General features: G+C 38.0%; 1 protein-coding gene across 3 annotated transcripts in view; it reads left to right on the top strand.

Moving 5' to 3' along the window:
* The window catches only part of LOC106926735 (glutamate receptor 1-like), an 87,642-nt gene that overhangs the window by 64,318 nt on the left and 3,805 nt on the right, over window positions 1-19,519 (top strand). The window contains exons 14-15 of one of the 3 annotated variants that reach the window (XR_015765242.1): window positions 12,051-12,185; window positions 12,265-13,457. Coding sequence is in view for 1 of the 3 variants with exons in the window: in XM_088012395.1 (XP_087868521.1) it covers window positions 1,858-1,972; window positions 12,051-12,185 (250 nt within the window). In the remaining 2 variants the exon portion in view is untranslated. Of the gene's footprint in view, window positions 1-1,857; window positions 1,973-12,050; window positions 12,186-12,264; window positions 13,458-19,519 lie in introns of those variants that run through there. The other 2 variants (XM_088012395.1, XR_015765241.1) reach the window with 2 other exon arrangements.

Raw genomic sequence — 19,519 nt, 5'->3', positions numbered from 1 at the left:
CTCTTTTCTTTACCAGGTAATGAATGAAGGTTGATGAAAGTTCACAGAAATCTGTTACGAATTCACTGATTGTTTTTCATCCCAGATTACTTCAGCGTCTGAACATCACAGGCTGCTCTGTCTTTAACAATATAGTTTTCTTTCTGCTAAAGTGCTGGGTTTTTAACCAATACATGTAAAAAAAAAAAAAAAAAAACCTGATAAATCCATTTAGCATTTGATAAAGAAGTTCTGATGAAGCACACAACTGCTTATTGATGTTTAAAGATGAAGCACCTGAAGTTACCAGCATTCATGCAAGCACAGGTTGGATTAGGAGTATTTTAATCCCAGCAGTTATTTTCCTAATATCATTATAGTTTTGTTTCATCAGTCCAGGCTTCCTTGTAATCTTTTAAGATGGTGTTATCTGAAAAAATTTCTGAAAGTAGTTGAACGTTTTTGCTTGTTTTCTTTGTCTCTGTCCAGTACATGACACTTCCAGTGTTTGTTTGTTGGTTTGTTTCTTAATTTACCCAATTCAGAGTCAGTAAGATATGAATTATTAAACTCAGTGGATAAATCTATGATGCATAAGGGACGTCTTGGAAAAGTATTTGTCTTTAGACATCCTTCTCGGACATAATTCGTTCCTCTTTCTGTAATTGTTTCAATAAACAATACTTTGACAGAGGAAAAAATGATTTTAAATCCAGTAGTCATTCTGAGAGTGCTATTGGATGAAAAGCAGAAATAATCAGCTGATGGTGATTAGGTTATATATGTTGAAGGTTTGCCTTTCATATGCTGGAGATTTAGGTTTTTGACCTCCTAGTTTCTTCTTCTCTTTCTAATTTTTTCAGCACAAAATAGAGAAATTATTTGTTTGCAAACAGAGCATCTGCTCTGTTTGCAGGGCAGCCTTTAAACGCTCACTAGTTGCCATAGTTACCAGCATTTATCTAGCTGTTTTAACATTAGCTAGCTGTTGTTGGCAGTTGTTTCTTATGTTATTCTACCAAACTGAAATGAATGAGATGCATCTTACTGAACCATAAGCACTAAATGCAGGTAAGTCGATAAATGATGAGAGAAAATGGATCAAACATGAACTATTACCTACTAGCAATATTAAGCAAATTTGTTCACGGTAAGATCATCAGCTCTCATTGAGATATGACAAACATATACATGGTGAGCAATAAGGCAACCAGAATAGGGTTTAGCTAAAAATTACATTTTTATTTTATAAAAATGGAATTCATATTTAGCATGCAAAGGACAAATAAAATAATGTCTTCCTAATTTGGTCACAATTAGAGGGAAAATGTATCTGAATCCATCAAGGCAGGTGACCAACTCAGCCTTCAAAACAAATGAGCTTAGCGTCACGTGCAAAGTGTTAATAGGTCACCATGCCAGGCACAAGGGCTGCACTGAAAATAGGAAAAATCTGAGGCAAAACCTGGATACCTATTGGACAAGACCACTTTAGGAGATTACAACTGACTGCATGAACAAAAACTATAAGGAAATTTTAAAATCTGTCAGTCTTTCTCAATGAAAAATGAATCTGGAGGGTCTAGATTACCACATTGTCAAACCATTTACAGTCTAGTGGCAGACATATTTTTTCTGTACACATGAATGTTTGCTTTCAGAAACCAGGAAAATGTCAAAGCTTTTATCATAAACCTGATAAAAGCTTCACTTGGATGTGATGAGAGGAAGGTCTGGGCTGAAAACAGTGAACTTGTCCTTACATGCACCATTCATTAGACTCACGCAGCTGTACTGATGTTGCGTTCCTCAATATGGCAGTCCTCATTAACAACAAGTTCCCTTCTTATCCCTTATTGTTACTATCGTCCCCTGTAGAAACCCTGTTAACTTGGCAGTGTTAAAACTGAACGAGCAGGGCCTGTTGGACAAATTGAAAAACAGATGGTGGTATGACAAGGGAGAGTGCGGCATCGGGGGAGGGGACTCCAAGGTCAGATCACCGTAACCCTGACGGGTAACGACAGGCAATGGTACACCAGGGTAACCGGCAGAAAGGCACAGCTTCAGTATCAAGCATGAAACCCTCTGGGAACAAATCAGACAAACATGAATTCTGCTCTCATTCTCTGATTGTTGGGGTATTTTCATAACTATTTCAAAAGTTGGCAGTTAATGACCAAAATATTTCTGCTTCATATGTTGTTTTCTTCAGCTTAATAGATTTTTGTACTCCACTATACACTGCCCGACTTTATGTGGCATACAATGATGCCTAGATGGAGCAGTGCTAGCCATATGTTTGTACATAATGCAGTTCCCACATGTGCAGCTGAGCTCAGGAATCGTATGTACAAACGCATGTGTAGATTATCTGTGTCATGCAAGAATATAATTGCAATTTTAGTAAATCCTGCACTGAGTACAGTGAGATTTTCCTCAAGATTGTGGAAGCACTGGTCATCATTTATTTGTGACTCACTGAATATTATGATTGTATTTTTTTCTGTTTCTTATTATGTTTTATCTTTTTATTATGGACCTTTTTATGTGTCTAGAATAAAGATATGATGATGATGATGATGATGATGTTTTAAGGGTCATTTGAGGCCTAACCATTCATCCTTAAACACAAACTGCTTGGACCTCATTGACATGTACATCATCACATTCACAAAGTTTTTCCTTCAGTTTAGCCTTGGCTTTTCAGTAAGATGTGCAGTTATCACTATAACCTAGTAGAGGGCTATGATGCTGTGTTTTGTACATTGATTTGAAGAGATAAAGAAGGAAAGAAAAATAGTGAATTATGGCATGAACATCTGTGCAGGTTTTTAGTTTCTGAGTGGTAAATAATCAAAATAGAGAAAACAGAATCTTCCAAACAGTTATGTTTGGAAACAAGGACTGATAATGTATAAAAGACGGGATGCATGCAGAGGTCCAAGGAGATACAAGGTTTACCTCACACAGGGAACCCAAATGAAGTTACCCCCCGCCCCCACCTTCTTCAAATCTTCTTCAAACAACAGAATTGGTGTCAAATATTTGTGCTGATTTGTGCATCAAAAATGTTTGTTTATGCCTCCTTAAATGTTTTCCAGGGTCATAAAAAATGGTCAAACCAGACAGACCATGTTTACAAAATCAAGCAAATCTGGTGTCAATCAACTGTTCTAATATTTAGCTGAACAAACAAAATCCATCTCGTTTGATTTTGTTAATGTGCTGGAAGAGCACAAACATAAATTTTGCTGCACCGACTCAGCACAGTTGATTGACATTTTCTGTCTGATTTTGTAAATGACTGGACTGGATGGTTGACCTTTGATGACCTCTAAAGATGTTTAGACTGTAAAGATGTTAAAATGATAGCAGCACAAATGTTTGAAACCAATTTGTTTAATTGAAGAACTGAAGAAACCCCCCCAGATCTGTCAATGTTCTGTCAGATCCCATGATGGGTTTTCAGTTTGAAAACATCCAGCTAACCAAACATCTCGCAGGAAATCCCAATTTGTTGTTATTTTAATTAACTGCAGAATTTTGTTGTTTCAATTTGAGTTTTTCAAAGTTCCTGGATGTTTCCCTGGAACAGAAGCTTCAATTAACTTTTTATAGAAGTTCAAACCATTAACTTAAAAGTATATTTCTGCATGAAGACCAACTAACCAGTTGATCTGGCAAACGTATTGTTTTAAATACCCCTTTGATCAGCTTCTACCCAGCAATCCAAACAGCTTCACCTCCTGCAGTCTCTTTGGCCTTCACCATGACAGAAAACAGTATTTACTGATTATATTCACTTTGCTCAGTAAAAGAAAGGGTCCCAGAGTGTTTTCAGCTGCTGTCGGTTACCCAAAGTGATATAGTAATACACATCTCGCAAGTAGGGAGTCAGGCCAAACTGAGCTAGATGGAGTATTAATGCATATCACTTTGATACAGTTTCCAATATTTTTTTGTGTTGTTTCTGTTTTCTGTTTGTTTTGTTTTTCTTTCTGTTGTTGAGCTGTTACTTGTAGTGTACAGCATCTGTACTGCTAATGGAGCTTTTTGCTAAAATCGTTCTACAACCACCACTGCTGCTGCAGCTGTGGCCAACACAGTTGAACAATAACATAACATAACATGGATGTGCATAATGTTATTTATGTTATTTCCAATCCCACCCACTCCCCTTCCCTTGATTCTCTGAAGAATCCCAGTAAACCTAGCAGTACTGAAGCTCAATGAACAAGCCGTCTTAGACAAGTTGAAAAACAAGTGGTGGTATGACAAGGGGGAATGTGGACACAAGGACTCCGGCAGAAAGGTCAGTTCTTGAGGTGACTTAGCCTGGTACCATGGTCAAGCATTGGTTTGCCCCAACATCCTCCCCACTTTCTCCTGCCCCATTTCAAAATACCCCAGATCCACAGCAAGAACACTAAGGTAGTTTAATTCAGCTCTTTTTTTTTACTTTTAAAGATTGATTTTTTTTCCCTGTGGGATGACTAATATCTGTAGATTATTGTTAAAATGACATGTGATTCCCATTTTACTACAACTTCCTTCTCATCCCAACTCCTACATTTTGCACATTTTAATTATTTATTTGAATCATTTTCCTGGGTAGCATGATTGTGCATTGTACAACTCAATAATCTATAAAGATAAAAACCAGATTTCTCAGGTATTTGGCTCATTTAGCAGAAATCATTAATACATTTCTATAAATGCACCCACACCTTAGAAAAAGTGTCAATGCAGTTGCATGTTTTGGATTCATTCTATACAGAAATAAGAATGGTTCAAAGAAAAAACTAAAATTCCAAAAGGTATTATGATATATGATGTATGGATGACTCGGATGATAAGATCAAAAGCTTAAATGTAGGAGTTGGGGTGTCTCTAGTAGAATGGATTCACCTTTTAAACCTGGAAAGTGAAAAAAGAGAGAGATTTCAGCTAATCAGAGCTGTCATGTGTTTTCTTAAAATATTTGGAATCTACTTTAAATTGTAATAACAGAATAAAAGTTTGGAATTTTAGGGTCAAATATATATCTTATTGATCATTAAAGAGAAGGCAAGAAGCTGGTTAGCTTAGGTCAAAGAAATGAGGCAGCATTTGACCTCCCATTCACCCAAAAAAATAAGAAGAATTCATTTTTAGGTCCCCCCACTATTGTTAGAACAATGGTTCAGTCCAAAGTGTAGGAGGATCAACAGACACAGGCTCCGTTAGCTGTTAGCTGTAGCTCTGCAGCACTAACAAAAAACCCTCCAGTAAGTAAAATACTTTAAGCTGAAGAAATGTAACATGTTTTATTGACTTTCAATGCTCAATAGGAAGAAACACATTGACAATAAACAGTTCGTTATTTCATTAATTTGGCTGAATCATGATAAACTGCCACCTTTTGTCTTGGAAATCAAAACTAGCTAAACTGCTACATTGCTTTCATAGACTTAGCTCCTTTTTCTGTCGAAGGAAGACAATATTCCAATTATATTTAACTCTAACTCTTACTTTAATAGGAAGAGTTTGAAACTGGAGGGAGCGGCTGAGCATTAGCATTAGCCGACAGCTCAGTATGGGAACCAAGAGCAGAGGGGCGACTGCAGCTGGCAGTAAAAAAAATAAAGTATGCCTTTATTTCTTACCATCTTCAGCGTAGAGCCTTTAAAACCACAAAATAAAATCTGAATATTTGTCTAGAAAACTCTGGTGCTGACCTTTGAGTTTAAGTTATGATACTTCCCAAATATTAAATTCCTACATATTTATGGGGTCTCAGCCATCCAGGACATGAAAAAAAATAAAAGTTTAAAGCAACTTTAAACTTTTTTTAAACACATTTTGTCATTTTTAAAACCTTGATCCCATCAAAGACAGGTAGAAAAATGTGCTATTATTGCTCATTTGACATTAGTGCTAATTCAAATGAAGTGATAGAAGAAAGCCACAACATCTAGACTGGTCAAAGACGGATAAACCTGGCTTTTTGAGTTGCAGCAATGCATGCAAACCGACAAATGAATTAAAAAAAATACGAAATATATTTTTGTTGTCCTGTCTACAAATACAGAAAAGTCTTATGTTTTTGATATACTTCTGCTAATCAAAGAAGGGAATTCTGAGGGTTTCAGGTTGTTTCTTGTCTGAATTTCATAACATTTTCCTTGTTCTTTGTATCAAGCTTTAAATTGAGCTAACCAGCTTACTGTCTACTCTACTGATATTAACAAGCACCAGAATGGCAAACTTCTTGTTTAACTATAGCAGATAGAGTTTAGGTTTACTGAATCCTTTTATTTATGGAATCAGAATTCATTACTGCTGCTGATTGTTCTGGAGAACAAAAGAGGGAAATAATTATAGACCAAATAATAATTATACAAATGAGGATTCTGATGACAGAAAGTTTGTTTTGTATGTTTGTAATGTCACATTTTTGCAAATTGATGAGAAAATTTGGCAATATTAAACCTGTTTTGTCATCTTTTGTTCTATAGATAAGGTCTTTTCATGTCTCCAAATCAGATTTTCTCCACTCAGCTCTCTTTCTGTTCTTCAGAATATTCAGCGGTCAGCAAAGTTCAGTGGAAGCAGTTGCAGACACAAGGGCAAGGTGCTCTGCAGAGAAATGTGGCTTTTTACATCATGTTTTAACCCAAATCCTGCCTGCCTTTGTAGGCACATTTGAAGAATATTTTAAGCTTCTGCTGGTGGCAAAAAAAAACTTTCTTGAGGATGTTGAAAATACTTTTTGTTTCTTGCTTTGGGCGATGTTTAGTCATTTAAGCTTTGACAAATAAAATCTGGCCTTGGAGGAAATTTTCAGATCAAAGCAAGATTTCTATTTTTACTCTTTCTGAATACATCGGATGTAAAAAGTCACAGTTTCCAATCTGAAAATGTTTTTTTTTCCTGTTTTCCTCACTGATATCTCAGCTTATGGCTGATATTAAATCCAATAACCACAGCTTTCCCTCTTCTCCTCTTCCTTCCCAGACACACTCCTTAATGTTTTTGTCTCCAATCTGTCATGAACCTCCTGTTTTGCTCTGAACTCTCTGAGTAACAGAGAGTGTGACTAACCTGGAGATGTTCATCAGTCTGTCGAGGAGACAGCTTACTGTCATACTAAAGCTGCAGCAACAAGACACTCACTGCCATTTGGCTTCTTACAAGAAAAGTCACATGGAGGCAGTAAAAAATGTCCAAAACTTTATTTTTGTCTTGTAGAAATGTATCAATTCAGTTGAAGTCTATTTTTTATGTAACACCAGCACAGAACCAAGGTAATTTTATGGCACTTAAATTTAGAAAACAAGTTGAAATTATATCAAGAATTCTAGAGCATCGTCTATGATCACACTGTCACATGTTTTTAATTTTGGTTAGTTTTAAAGTTAGAAGTTCAACATTGCATAAACAAAAAAATCTTACCAAGTACCGTATTTTCCGCACTATAAGGCGCACCTAAAAACCTTCAATTTCCTCAAAAGCCGACAGTGCGCCTTATGATCCGGTGCGCCTTATATATGGACCAATATTGAGCCACAACAGGTCCAGCAACCACAGGGGCCGCGTTTCATTGGCTAATGCCCATTTTAGGTCACAGTGCAGCTACCACGTGCGTGACCGTCTCACAAACACAAGCTACAGTAGTAAACATATGCTAATGTACATTGTGGACCATCAAAACCATGAATGCCGACTTACCCAGCCTTGCAAGAACAATAGGCATCAGTGATCTTGTCCACAGCTATATTTATGCTGAGGGTGTGAGGATCTGCTGTTTTCCTCATCTATCGGTAGCTTTTAGCTGTGAGGCGCACAATGTTGGAGGCATCCAGTGGCTCAAACACCTTGATGTCGTCCAAAAAAGATGACCATGTCCATTGTCGTGGCTGATATGTTGTGAAAATCCGGCAGAAATGCTACGCTAATTAACTCAGATCGAAATGAAAGACGTCATGTTTACACAGACATGCAGTAGGCTGCTTAAGTAGTTGGTCCACTACGGTAAGCAGCCGCCAACTTCTTTTTCCCCCGTAGAAGAAGTAGTGCGCGGTGCATGCTGGGATAGTTGTCAGAACACTGGTTTGTTAATAAAGTTTGATAATACATTTAAAGGGGGGGAGGGGCAGGGGAAGAGAGACAGAGACTGCAGCGGCAGCGTGTCGGTTGGTCTGTGTTACCCAGAAAGCAGTTGGGCATAATATCGCAACACCAACACCGTGAGTGAAACAACGACTGGGCCAGCCTACTATATAAAGTACTCGGGGACCATTTCTTTATTAATGTGGATGTGTAATAATAGAGTATGAAGCGTCTATTCTATGCGCCTTATAATGCGGTGCGCCTAATGTATGAAAAAAGTCCTAAAATAGGCCATTCATTGAAGGTGCGCCTTATAATCCGGTGCGCCTTATAGTGCGGAAAATACGGTACTTATATTCTAGCATTTGGTGCAAATATCTTAGTACACTTGAAGTAAGATAAAAGTATCCTACAAGAAACTTTACAGCAAGATATCAAAGCTTGTTTTAAGTCAATTATTCCTTAATATTGATGAAAAGGTACTAATTCTGCTGGCAGATTTGGTCACTTATAAGACATTTTTTCCATGTTAGAATATAAGTGAAATAATCGATGGAACTCATACTTTTTCATCAACATTAAGAAATATTTAACCTTAAACGAGCTGAAATGTCTTGCTGAAGTTCTTTGTCAGTTAATTTTGTCTTATTTCAAGTATACATTTGCACAATTAATTTAAAATGCTTCTGTCCCAAACCAGGCCTGAAGACACAAAGCTATTTTGTTAATGGCTAAAGACACAGGCTTTCTCCTCAGTTTTAAAGCCAGAGAAAAGGCCTGAATTTTACACACAGCAAGTCGACACAAAGTGTGAGTACACAAAGAGACACAGTAGTCCATCCTGTGTCCTGTTAGAATAACAACGAGACAACTTCTTTAATGAAATAGCACAAGTAGGTCCCAAAATGTTCTGACATTACAGGGGCCTGTTACTCCTAAATACAATGTCTTGCAGGTGAATATAAATACAAATGATTTGTTACCCTATTAAAAACAAATCCACTTGGGAAGACTCCATGGCCAAGTCATATCACATGCAGTGGCCACAGTTAACTCACTTATCCTAGTTCAATCCTTCCATGTGCTTCATGTCTTTCCATTCTTCCTGTCCTACTTTTGAAAAATGCCACTAGTGCCACAAAATCCTTACAAACTAACAAAGAACAGCTCTGAATTGAAGGACAAAGGGAACTCCAACGTTTTCAGATTGTTCACATTGTAAAATCATCCTTTTCAAAATTTCTCACAAAATCCAAGACATTCCTGTGTGAATAAGCACGTCTTCTTCAGCCTGGTATTAGTCGGACCTTAAGCTGTCTCTTCAGACTCCTCAGATGTTGACTGACTGCAGAACACATTCAGTGATGGGTTCACAACATTTTCTATGAATAAAAATGAGGAGTTTAGTTTTTTCCGTCTATGTTATGAAAGGCTGCATGGGTGAGAGTCACTGAAACTGAGATGCATGAGATGAAAGTAATGACACAAAAATGAGACCTTGCGAAGAATATATGTTCTTTTTTTTTTTACAGAATAAAGACTAACACAAATGTTTATTAATAAAATAGGACTCATCCTCTGAGTCAATAAAATGTTTCAATTATTTTAGAGAATGTTTCTTTTGTTTTTGTTTTATTCTGTTAGATTTTTCTTCCTGCATGAGCTTGCATGCGACAAACGGAAGACAGTGTATCATCAGAGGCGGTGATTAGAGGTAACTAAGAGCAAATCAACTCAAATCAACTCACACTAAATATGAGCTCACCAATAATTCATCAACAGAGATATTAGATATTTGGCTATTTTGAGTACAATTACAAGTGGTTCTTGTTAGATTCTCTTTTTGTGGTGACATTAAAATGCATATTTTTTTAGGCACAATTCAAAGTAATAGGTCACTTTAAAACAGGAAACAGACTGAGGGAAGAACATACCAAATGAAGTTCTGAAACAAAATCAAAAATCCAGACCCAATATTCTTCTGTGATGATGATGATGATGATGACCAGGCACTGTGAAGAAAACAATGGAAAAATTCTGAATGTGAGGAAAAGAAAAGTATTTGCGAAAATGATGCATTTGTACCTTTGAGACAAGAAAGAAAGGCTCCGTCATTGAAATTGAAAGTTGGGCACTAAGAAGGATAAAGATTTGGTTGACAACCAGACCTGAGTTGGGAATAAAACTGATTTCACTCACAAGCCACAAAAAGGAAGAAAAAGAACATCAGATGAGATGTGTGGTGGTTTTAGAAGTGGACTTGTGGTCTTATCAAAAGTCTGACAGAATATGTTGTTAGGGGAGATACACTCCTGATCAAAATCTTAAGACCAGTCAAAAAATTGCAAGAATTTGCATTTTGCACTATTGGATCTTAAGAAGGTTCTAAGTAGAGCTTCACAATGTTAAAAGAAGAAATCAGCGTAAGAGACAAAACCTTTTGAGTGGGGAATTAATTGAAAACTGCATTTACACTCAAAAATGATTTTTTCAGCTGATCAAAAGTTTAAGACCATAGCTCAAAAAACGCCGAAAACCCCCCAAAACAGAAATCAAAGTGTCAAAAAAGGACTCAGTAATGAGTAGCTCCACCATTGTTGTTGATGACTTCAAACAATCGTTTAGGCTTGATGCCAGTGTTTCCAGGAGGCTAGTGGGAACGTTGCTCCAAGTGTTGAAGATGGCTTCATGAAGGGCATCCACTGTCTGGAACTGATGTCCGTTTCCCTTGCCATCCATCCCCAAATGTTCTCAATTGGGTTTAGATCCGGGGAACATGCAGGATGGTCCGAAAGAGTGATGTTATTCTCTTGGAAGAACTCCTTTGTCAGGCGGGCATTGTGAACTGCAGCATTGTCCTGTTGAAAAACCCAATCATTACCACACAGACGAGGGCCCTCAGTCATGAGGGATGCCCGCTGCAACATCTCCACATAGCCAGCTGCTGTTTGACGCCCCTGCACATCCTGAAGCTCCATTGTTCCATTGAAGGAAATCACTCCCCATATGATGGCGCCCCCACCACTGTGCCGTGTAGAAAACATCTCAGGTGGGATCTCCTTGTCATGCCAGTAACATTGGAAGCCATCAGGACCATCAAGGTTACATTTTTTCTCATCAGAGAAGACAATTTTCTTCCACCTTTCAATGTCCCATGTTTGGTGACCCTTGCAAAGTCCAAACGGACAATTTTGTGGCGTTGAAGACGACGTGGCCTTTGAAGACGTTTTTTTGTTTCTGAAGCCCTTCTCTCACAGATGCCGTCTGATGGTTATTGGGCTGCAGTCAGCACCAGTAATGGCCTTAATTTGGGTAGAGGATCGTCCCGTGTCTTGACGGACAGCCAATCGGATCCTGCGGCTCAGAGCTAGTGAAATTTTTTTGGGTCTACCACTTGACTTTTTTGTTCCATAACCTTCAGGATCATTTAAAAAATGCAAAATGACTGTCTTACAGCAGCCATGGCACGTTGTGAGAGGCCTTGCTTATGCAGCTCAACAATCCTACCACGTTCAAAGTCAGTGAGCTTTTTTGCTTTTGCCATCAGGAGGTCTTGACAGTGTAAAGACTTGACAGAAAATGACATGGAATCCAGATTTTTGCACAGCTTTTGGCTTTTAAAGACTATGGTCTGAAAAAATCAAGTTTGAGTGTAAATGCAGTTTTCAGAAAATTCCCTGCTCAAAAGTTCTTCTCTCTTGCAGTATAGACTGCTGTTGGTGAACTGCATGATTTCTACTACAACAGACAAAAGTTACGTTTGATTCATCATTTTTAATACCATTTGGACTTGTAGGAGTTGTTTCAATTCTAATTTATTGGAGTGTTGCTTCATTTCACCGCCTCTGAATGAAGAATGTCTTTCTTTAAGGATAGACCAGAAAGTTAACTGTTTGGTTATTCAGTCAAATTTATTACGATCTCATGACCAGCAGCACCATGTCTGTTTTCCTAACTCCACCTCTCTCTAATGACAGGACAAGACAAGCGCGCTCAGTTTGAGTAATGTAGCTGGAGTTTTCTACATTCTCATTGGTGGACTTGGGCTGGCCATGCTGGTGGCATTGGCTGAGTTCTGCTACAAGTCTCGGATCGAGTCCAGGAGGATGAAGGTGAGTCTTTAAACTACTGCATTTTGTCTGCTGACTCCTGCATTATATTAATAATAAAAGACGATCATTTCCCAACCAGGACAACTCTACAGTTAAACTCTCTGTAAAAATACAGGCAGAGACAATCAAAGCTGGACATAAAGGATCAAAATATCAATTATAAGGAAGCTGCTGTTACATGAACCTCAGTTTTCAGATTGATCGTAATCTATAGCAATTAACTACAACAGCTTCAGCTTCTCTTGTTATTGTCTAGAGGGACTTTTAATTGTTTTCTGTCTGAAAACTCTGCAGCTTTAGTATTCCTCACCTTATTTATGTGAATTATTTTTTCTTTTTAAAGTATTTCATGTTTGACTGGACCAATTCACAAAGGTGGACAAAGCTGTTTGGAAAAAATACTTAATACTTTTAGCCCAGAGTGTAAGATCAACTCAACTTGCTTGGTGGTCTATCTAGACCCTAAAATAGTTAACATTAGCATCTTGGGCAAGGATTTCTGAAACTATATCTAAACTTCAAAAGAAGCAGATAAATTAAAAAAAAAACATGTAACTCACTGTGATGAAGACCAGGGGTTCCATCCCATGTTGATTATTGATATTATGTTGTTTGTTTTCAGTTCAAGTGTGTTTTGTATCAGTTCTTTATTTTAGTTACATTGTGACATTTGGTGAACATTCTTTTTAAGAGGGGAATACTCTGAGGATTTATAGTTACTTTTGATTGACCTTTAGATTAGTTTAGTTTTAATAATTTGCATGCATGTAAATATTTGTTGGATCATTTATTGTTGGTTAGGTTTGTGTAAATAGTGTTTGTTTTTTGTTTGTCTTTCTGTGATCACCCCTTTACCTGGGGTAAGTGGATCTTGCCTCAGGTATAAATGTAAGCTGCTTTGTTTCACTGAAAAAAGGGTTTTGGTGTAATGAAGACTTGGAGCTCCCAAATAAATCCACTCAAAGACATTTGTTGCCTCACTTCCTTCTTTAACGCAGAGCCTCCGCCGGTCAAAGTGACACCCACAAGAAAGGTTACTTTAAATACACTTGATAATAGTAGATGGCAAGTTAAGTTAATTTACTTTACTAATACCAACACTACAGAAGTATAACGGAAGTTGGGCCTGATCAGGAGATTCTAAATTCGTGGGAGCCTAGGTGTGAACAGAAAGAATAGAATTTAATATAGACAACATTTGTGGATCCACATTGTACAAATAAACAAAAATTGCGTGCTTTAAAAAATAACAATAAAATAAATAATCCAGTCTTTTTGATGTGTCTGTCAAATGTTCTTTCAATGTTTCACAGCTAGTGACCAGTCGGGTCACCATCTACAGGTTCACTCGGTCCTCTGGGCTGGGGCTCGCCATCCATGTTCTTGTGAGGGTGATCTTGATGTCTCTGGGCACTGCAGGTCAAAAGTGCACCATAACAAAGAAAAAAAAACCCAGACCTGGAACAAGGCCAAAGTAAAGCATCTTAAAATTCTGGATCCTAATATCAATAAAGCTTAAGCAACAATTCAAATAGCTCTTTTATCAATTTTAAAGTTTTTCCATGTTGTACAACAATATCATTCCAGTTATCACAGTTAAATGTTATCAATACATCAGTAAACTAAAGAAATTAGCTTATATGTGGTAATATATATATATCAACCTAAAAGTACCAATAAAGTACATCTATAACACTAAATTTAACATTCAGAATGTGGATTAGAAACCCACATTAGCTCTGACCTACAGAGAACAGAAAGTTCCTAAGTAATGTTAATAGAAGAGCACATTACAGCACCATAGCATCGTTGAGATATTAAAACATGTACTAATAGAAAAATAAGTAAAAATACATAGAAGAAACACAACATACACAATAATAATGATATAAAATCTTACAATACAATTTTAATTTTATTAAATTTGATCAGTTACTATGTATTTTAGCCATTATTTAGCTAATTTACTGGGCCAACGGCCGAGCGTGCGATCACTCACCAATGCTTCAATGCTACACGACTACCGGGGATTTTTCTGGGCTTCAGCTGTCAGAACAGAAGCTTTATGAGATCTATTTTTTTTTTAAACGGATTTACTATTTTGAATTATATATTCGGCAAAACTATTTTAACATTGTTTGCCTTATCAATTTCCAAGATTCTTCATAGAATTTAACACAATCTTCCAGGCTATTAACGAACAACTGTCAGCTCTGAGCTCTCAAGGGTGTCTGACGCAATCTGAGCAAAATCTCAGCACCGCAATTAAAGGGACAATCAACCTTGATTGGCTGATGTAAAATCAGATTGTGCCAGTTATTGGTTGTTTAATCCATCACTAAAAGCAATCACTAAAGGGATATTTCACAGGTTTTAAATATTTTTAGCACTTTTTATCTATATTTATGAACATATTTACAAACTTTTTAACTTTATTACTTTTTAACTCTTATTGTAGAATAAGACATGAAATCTATTTAGTTTTTAATCTCGTTGTAGAATAAGATATTAAATCAACATCTATTCATTTTTTATTTGTGTTCTTAACCCTGGGTTACAAACACATTTGAGGAAAACAATCCTCTGTGTGAACTGCAAAAACACAAAATCTTACCAATTAACTGACACAGTTTCTAGTGCAAATATGTACTGGAACTACAGGGTGGCCCACGAAAAAGTAGCCCGCATTACCATAGCATTACTGGCAACCTTCCGTCAAGAAAGAAAGAACTTGAAATGCCAAAATCTTAACTTCCTTCAAGTTGCCGGACTTAACAACTTGTGACTTTTATCTGTGGGGCAATTTGAAGCGAAAAGTGTACACTAATAACCAGAGAACTTTATAGCAGTTGAAAGACAATATTCGTAATGTAATTCAGAGCATTGGTGCCCCAGAGTTGCGTCCCGTATATGACAATATGTTAAGGCGCGCCCAAAACTCTATTGATGCACAAGGAGATTATTTCCAGTAAAGATTTTGGCATTTCAAGTTCTTTCTTTACAGAAGGCCGCCAGAAATGCTATAGTAACACAGGCTACTTTGTCGTGGGCCACCCTGTAGTACTTTTTATTAGTATCAAAGGAATCAACTTAAAACAAGCTCCTGGACTGGTGACCTGTTTGTCCTGTCTTTCGTGGGTCAGAGCACAAAAGAAAACAATTTTGAACACAGACAACTATGGATAATTTAGAGAAATCAATTAATCTGACAGTCATGTTTTTGAACTGTGGGAGGAAGTCAAAGTACACAGAGAGAACCCACACATGTACAGGGAGAACATGAAGCTCAATGCAGAAAGAACCCAGGCTGGGAAATGAACCCAGGACCTTCTTGCTGCAAGGCAACAGTGCTACCACATCACACAATCCTGAAATTTTAATAGGGTTGTCTGCACTTCTCAGCTCAATGTTTCCTACTTGGCTGTAACTGAGCTCAAATAGCAACAGTAAGTTAGACCATAAAACATGTGCCTTGAAATTCAGTAGCCATTTATGTCTTCAGAATAAGACACTACAGTATCTTCCTGCTCTCTATGCCTTTCAATTCTTAATCTGGCTTTAAGCATGTTCATCCACTAATAGATTTCATGTTGTATGTTTTCACAGATAGAGCTTTATTTTTAGTTGTGAGCATCAGCTGCTGCTGTTTTTCAGTTTGTTGCCACAGGGCAGCAGCACCAAACATGACTTCCATTTCAAAGTGAATCAACTGAACTCTGCTCAGCTGCCACTCCAGCCTCCGACTCCTCATCACTGCTGCCGTCAGAGTGTGATGAAATTGCGGTGGACTCGTCACAGACTGCTTTAGTTTATGCCGAGGCTTTGAAGAATGGCTCAGAAGGAACAAACAAGTCATTAGAGGCTAGTGTGAGCTAAAAGCGCTCTCTTTCACACTGGACTTTTGTTATTCCCTTCTCATGTGCGTCTGAGCACAAAAGGACTTAAAGTGCTCTCTGAAGGCAGCGATGACACAACATGTGGAAGATTTCATCAGTAAGAGCACATGGAGGGGCTTGTAGACCAGATTTACACAACAGTTTTATGCATCAGCAAGGAGAGGTGCACCTGTTATCAATACAAAGGATACATGCATCTTGCAAAATGATCACATTTTGTCATGTCGAGCCAGTCCAGCCCCTCAGGGACGGAGCACTGAGGGGAGTCAACTCCTGGGACTGTGAGGGGTGCTTAATAAGACCAAGACATGTATTGTTGTTGTTGTTTGTCCGACAGTGAGAGTCATTGAAATCCAAAAGTTTTGGGCACAATTTCAGCTTCTTCCTGCTGCATGTCAATACATATATGTACCCCCATTTGCAGAAGGCAAATGTGGGTACGCAACCCAAATTTGCCTTCTGATTTGCCTATCAGTATATGAAATTGTAAGAAATCTGTTGATTGAGGCTCTAATTCAGCGGTATCTAAAGTGTGGCATGGGATCAATTACGGCCCTCTGAATTATTTTGTGCAACCCTCCAAACTTAAAGCTGCAGTATGTACCTGCAACAAAAATATGTTTTTTCCATATTTGTTAAAGTTGTCACAATGTTGTCACTGTAATATGAGATTCTTAAAATGTCAAATTCCTTCACCTCCTCCAAGTGGTAATATTGCCATCTGAAGAAGTGCACCACTAAAAACAACCAATCAGAGCTGAGAAGAGCATCTTAGCACTGTCAATCATCTCCTGTATGCTGCTAAATGTGCTAATAGCGGAGGAACGACTTACCGTTCCAACAAAACCGTTTATCAACTGTCATCAGTGATCACGCCAAGTAGCAGAGAGCAAAGTGGGGTTGAGGGAGGTGTTGTAAGTACAGGAGTGATTGACAGCATTAAAATCTGGGACAAGACAGAGGAGCTAAATGTTTTGCAGATATTCTGTCATATATTGTCATGGGATAATTACAATTTAATGTTAAAAACATATTTTTTTTATAGAGGCTAGATACTACAGCTTTAATTCTAGAAAGGAACAAATGTGGGCTGGAATCACCGGTGGCTGATGCAAATGTACACTTGTCCATCGTTTAGGGTGACAGTTTTCACACATAAATAAAATCTTAATAAAATAATTTTAAACCAGGTTTCTGCACTCATCTTAATTTTGGAGTTAGGGTTAAGGATAGGGATGCTCAAAAGCAAACCCAAGCAGACCCAATAAAGAAACAATAACTCAAAAAATGTGAAAATTGTCATTCTTATACCTCACTATCATGAAAGTGCTTTTAATGCTCTATATGCACAGTTTTCACATTTGTGCTGCACAGTGGCACAGTTGGTAGCACTATTGCCTGCAGAAAGAAGGTCCTCAGTTCAAATCCAGGCTCAGTTTCTTTCTGCATTGAGTTCTCCCTGTGCATGCTGGGTACTCTGACTTCCTCCCACAGTCCACGAACAATGACCGTCATTGATTGATACTGTCAGGATTTGGGTTTTTTCTGTGTGTTTCTCGCTGTGTCCTGTCTGTCCCTTGATTGTTCCCAGGTGTGTCTCGTTCTGTGATTTCCCTCTGTGTATTTAAAGCCACCTGTGTCTCTGTGGGATTCTTGTCAAACTGTTTGCGTTCCTGTCCGTCTCGTTGGCGTCTCTTATGTTCTTCATTTATCAGTTGCTACCAGTTGTGATCATTTTCCTTCCACTCGGCTGTGCTGCCTGTTTTTTGGAACATTTGTAGATTTATCATTAAATCATCATTTTTTTCATCAACTCCTTCTGGTCCTACGGCGTCTCTCTCACCACACCTCATGACAGATCTCTCTAAATTCTCCTTGGGTGTGTGCATGCATGGTCCTGTCTGTCTCTGTGATGGCCTGTCAACCTGTCCAGGGTGACCCCGCCTCTCACCCTTTGACCACTGGAGATAGGCACCAGCACTCCTTGTGACCCCACTAAGGATACGTGTGTAAGATAATGAATAGGTGGATTTTCTGATCAATTTTCTACAAAATTCTTTAGTTTACTATTGAGCAGAGAACACATTTGAAAAATATTTTTTTCTGTGGCCTCCAAGTTCTTTCAACTTCATGATTTTGGCCCTGATGGCCAATGGTGTGGACACCACTGCTCTAGTGTTAAGCACTTTCAGTGGGCGTTTTCTCAACAAAAGTAGAAAAATAAATTACACACAAAAAAAAAACTCCTGCAAACACTTTACTGAAAAGAAAGATTTGTTTTTGTTCAGACTGTCAGTTTCCATCAGAATCAGCAGGGATAATAATAAGACAGATGTGGTACTTCGAGCACATATACCCTGGTGTGTCAATAAAATAAAACCCTCAAGAAAAACAAAGTTATGTAAACTGACTGAAAGAAGATCTAAGCACAAACTGCAGGATTTCCATGTGGAATGTGAACAGTTAAACTCCTGCTGCTGAGGTAAAAGCTGGAGGCAGATGTGGGAATGCTCACTGTGAGGTTTAGCTTCTGTAAATGAATAAACCTGGGATTTATTTGCTCCAATCTGTGAGATGACTGTGGAAGCTTGGTAGCAAAAAGCGAGGGCGTGTGAGCGCCTCAGAGGCTCCACTCAGGATATTAACTCTGGATCCACATCATTAGTTTTATTGAGAGGTGACGCGCAGAGACACAGAGAGCTTCACACAGGCAAAAATGTTCAGAAAAACCTAAACACTGAAGAAAATGCCTTTAGTTTAGAAATAACCAGATATTCATGTGGGGAAAATAAATTACCAAGCCAGAGTGTGAATTGTTCTGTTACAACTGGGGATCAACTTTTTTTCTTTTTTACAGAATAAAAGGTTACAAGTGTTATTGAAAACCTATTTGCACTGCAGTCTAGTAATTCACTGGAGATGCATGCATGTTAGCACAAATGAAGTCGAAATGCTTAAGCCAGAGCCATGGAGTCTCAGCTCTAGCACTTTCTTTCCAAATGTTGATTTTCGCTTCCCAAGACCACCAAGAAACCTTGAGTATTTTTTAGCAGTAATTCCCAACAACAAAGACGCTTAATGTATCCAGGGATTGTGTGTAACAAATAGGATATGATGGATGGTAAAACATGACTTTATTTTGGTGGTAGCAGTTGAGTGAGGGTAGGGGTCGAGTTGGGTGACAGGATGGAGTGTGTGTGGTTTATATGTGTGTTTTCAGATATATGGCTCAACCTACCCCACACACAGGGTAAGTTGAGCCATCCCTTACAAAGCAAAAATATATTGCGATATATTGGAAAATATAATGCAATACATATTAAACAATGCATTCATACAGCAACTGTATGAGTGTAAATGAAAACTGGCCCATCTTATCCCAGTCTCCCCTGCCATGATCTTAGCTGGAATTAATATTTCTGAATTTTGTTTTTGATT

This window comes from Poecilia mexicana, unplaced genomic scaffold (genome assembly GCF_051168715.1).
Source record: "Poecilia mexicana isolate PSO_F unplaced genomic scaffold, ASM5116871v1 scaffold_14, whole genome shotgun sequence".
NCBI lineage: Eukaryota > Metazoa > Chordata > Actinopteri > Cyprinodontiformes > Poeciliidae > Poecilia > Poecilia mexicana.
The sequence above is the reverse complement of the archived record's forward strand: the minus strand, read 5'-3'. Positions and strand labels throughout refer to the sequence as shown.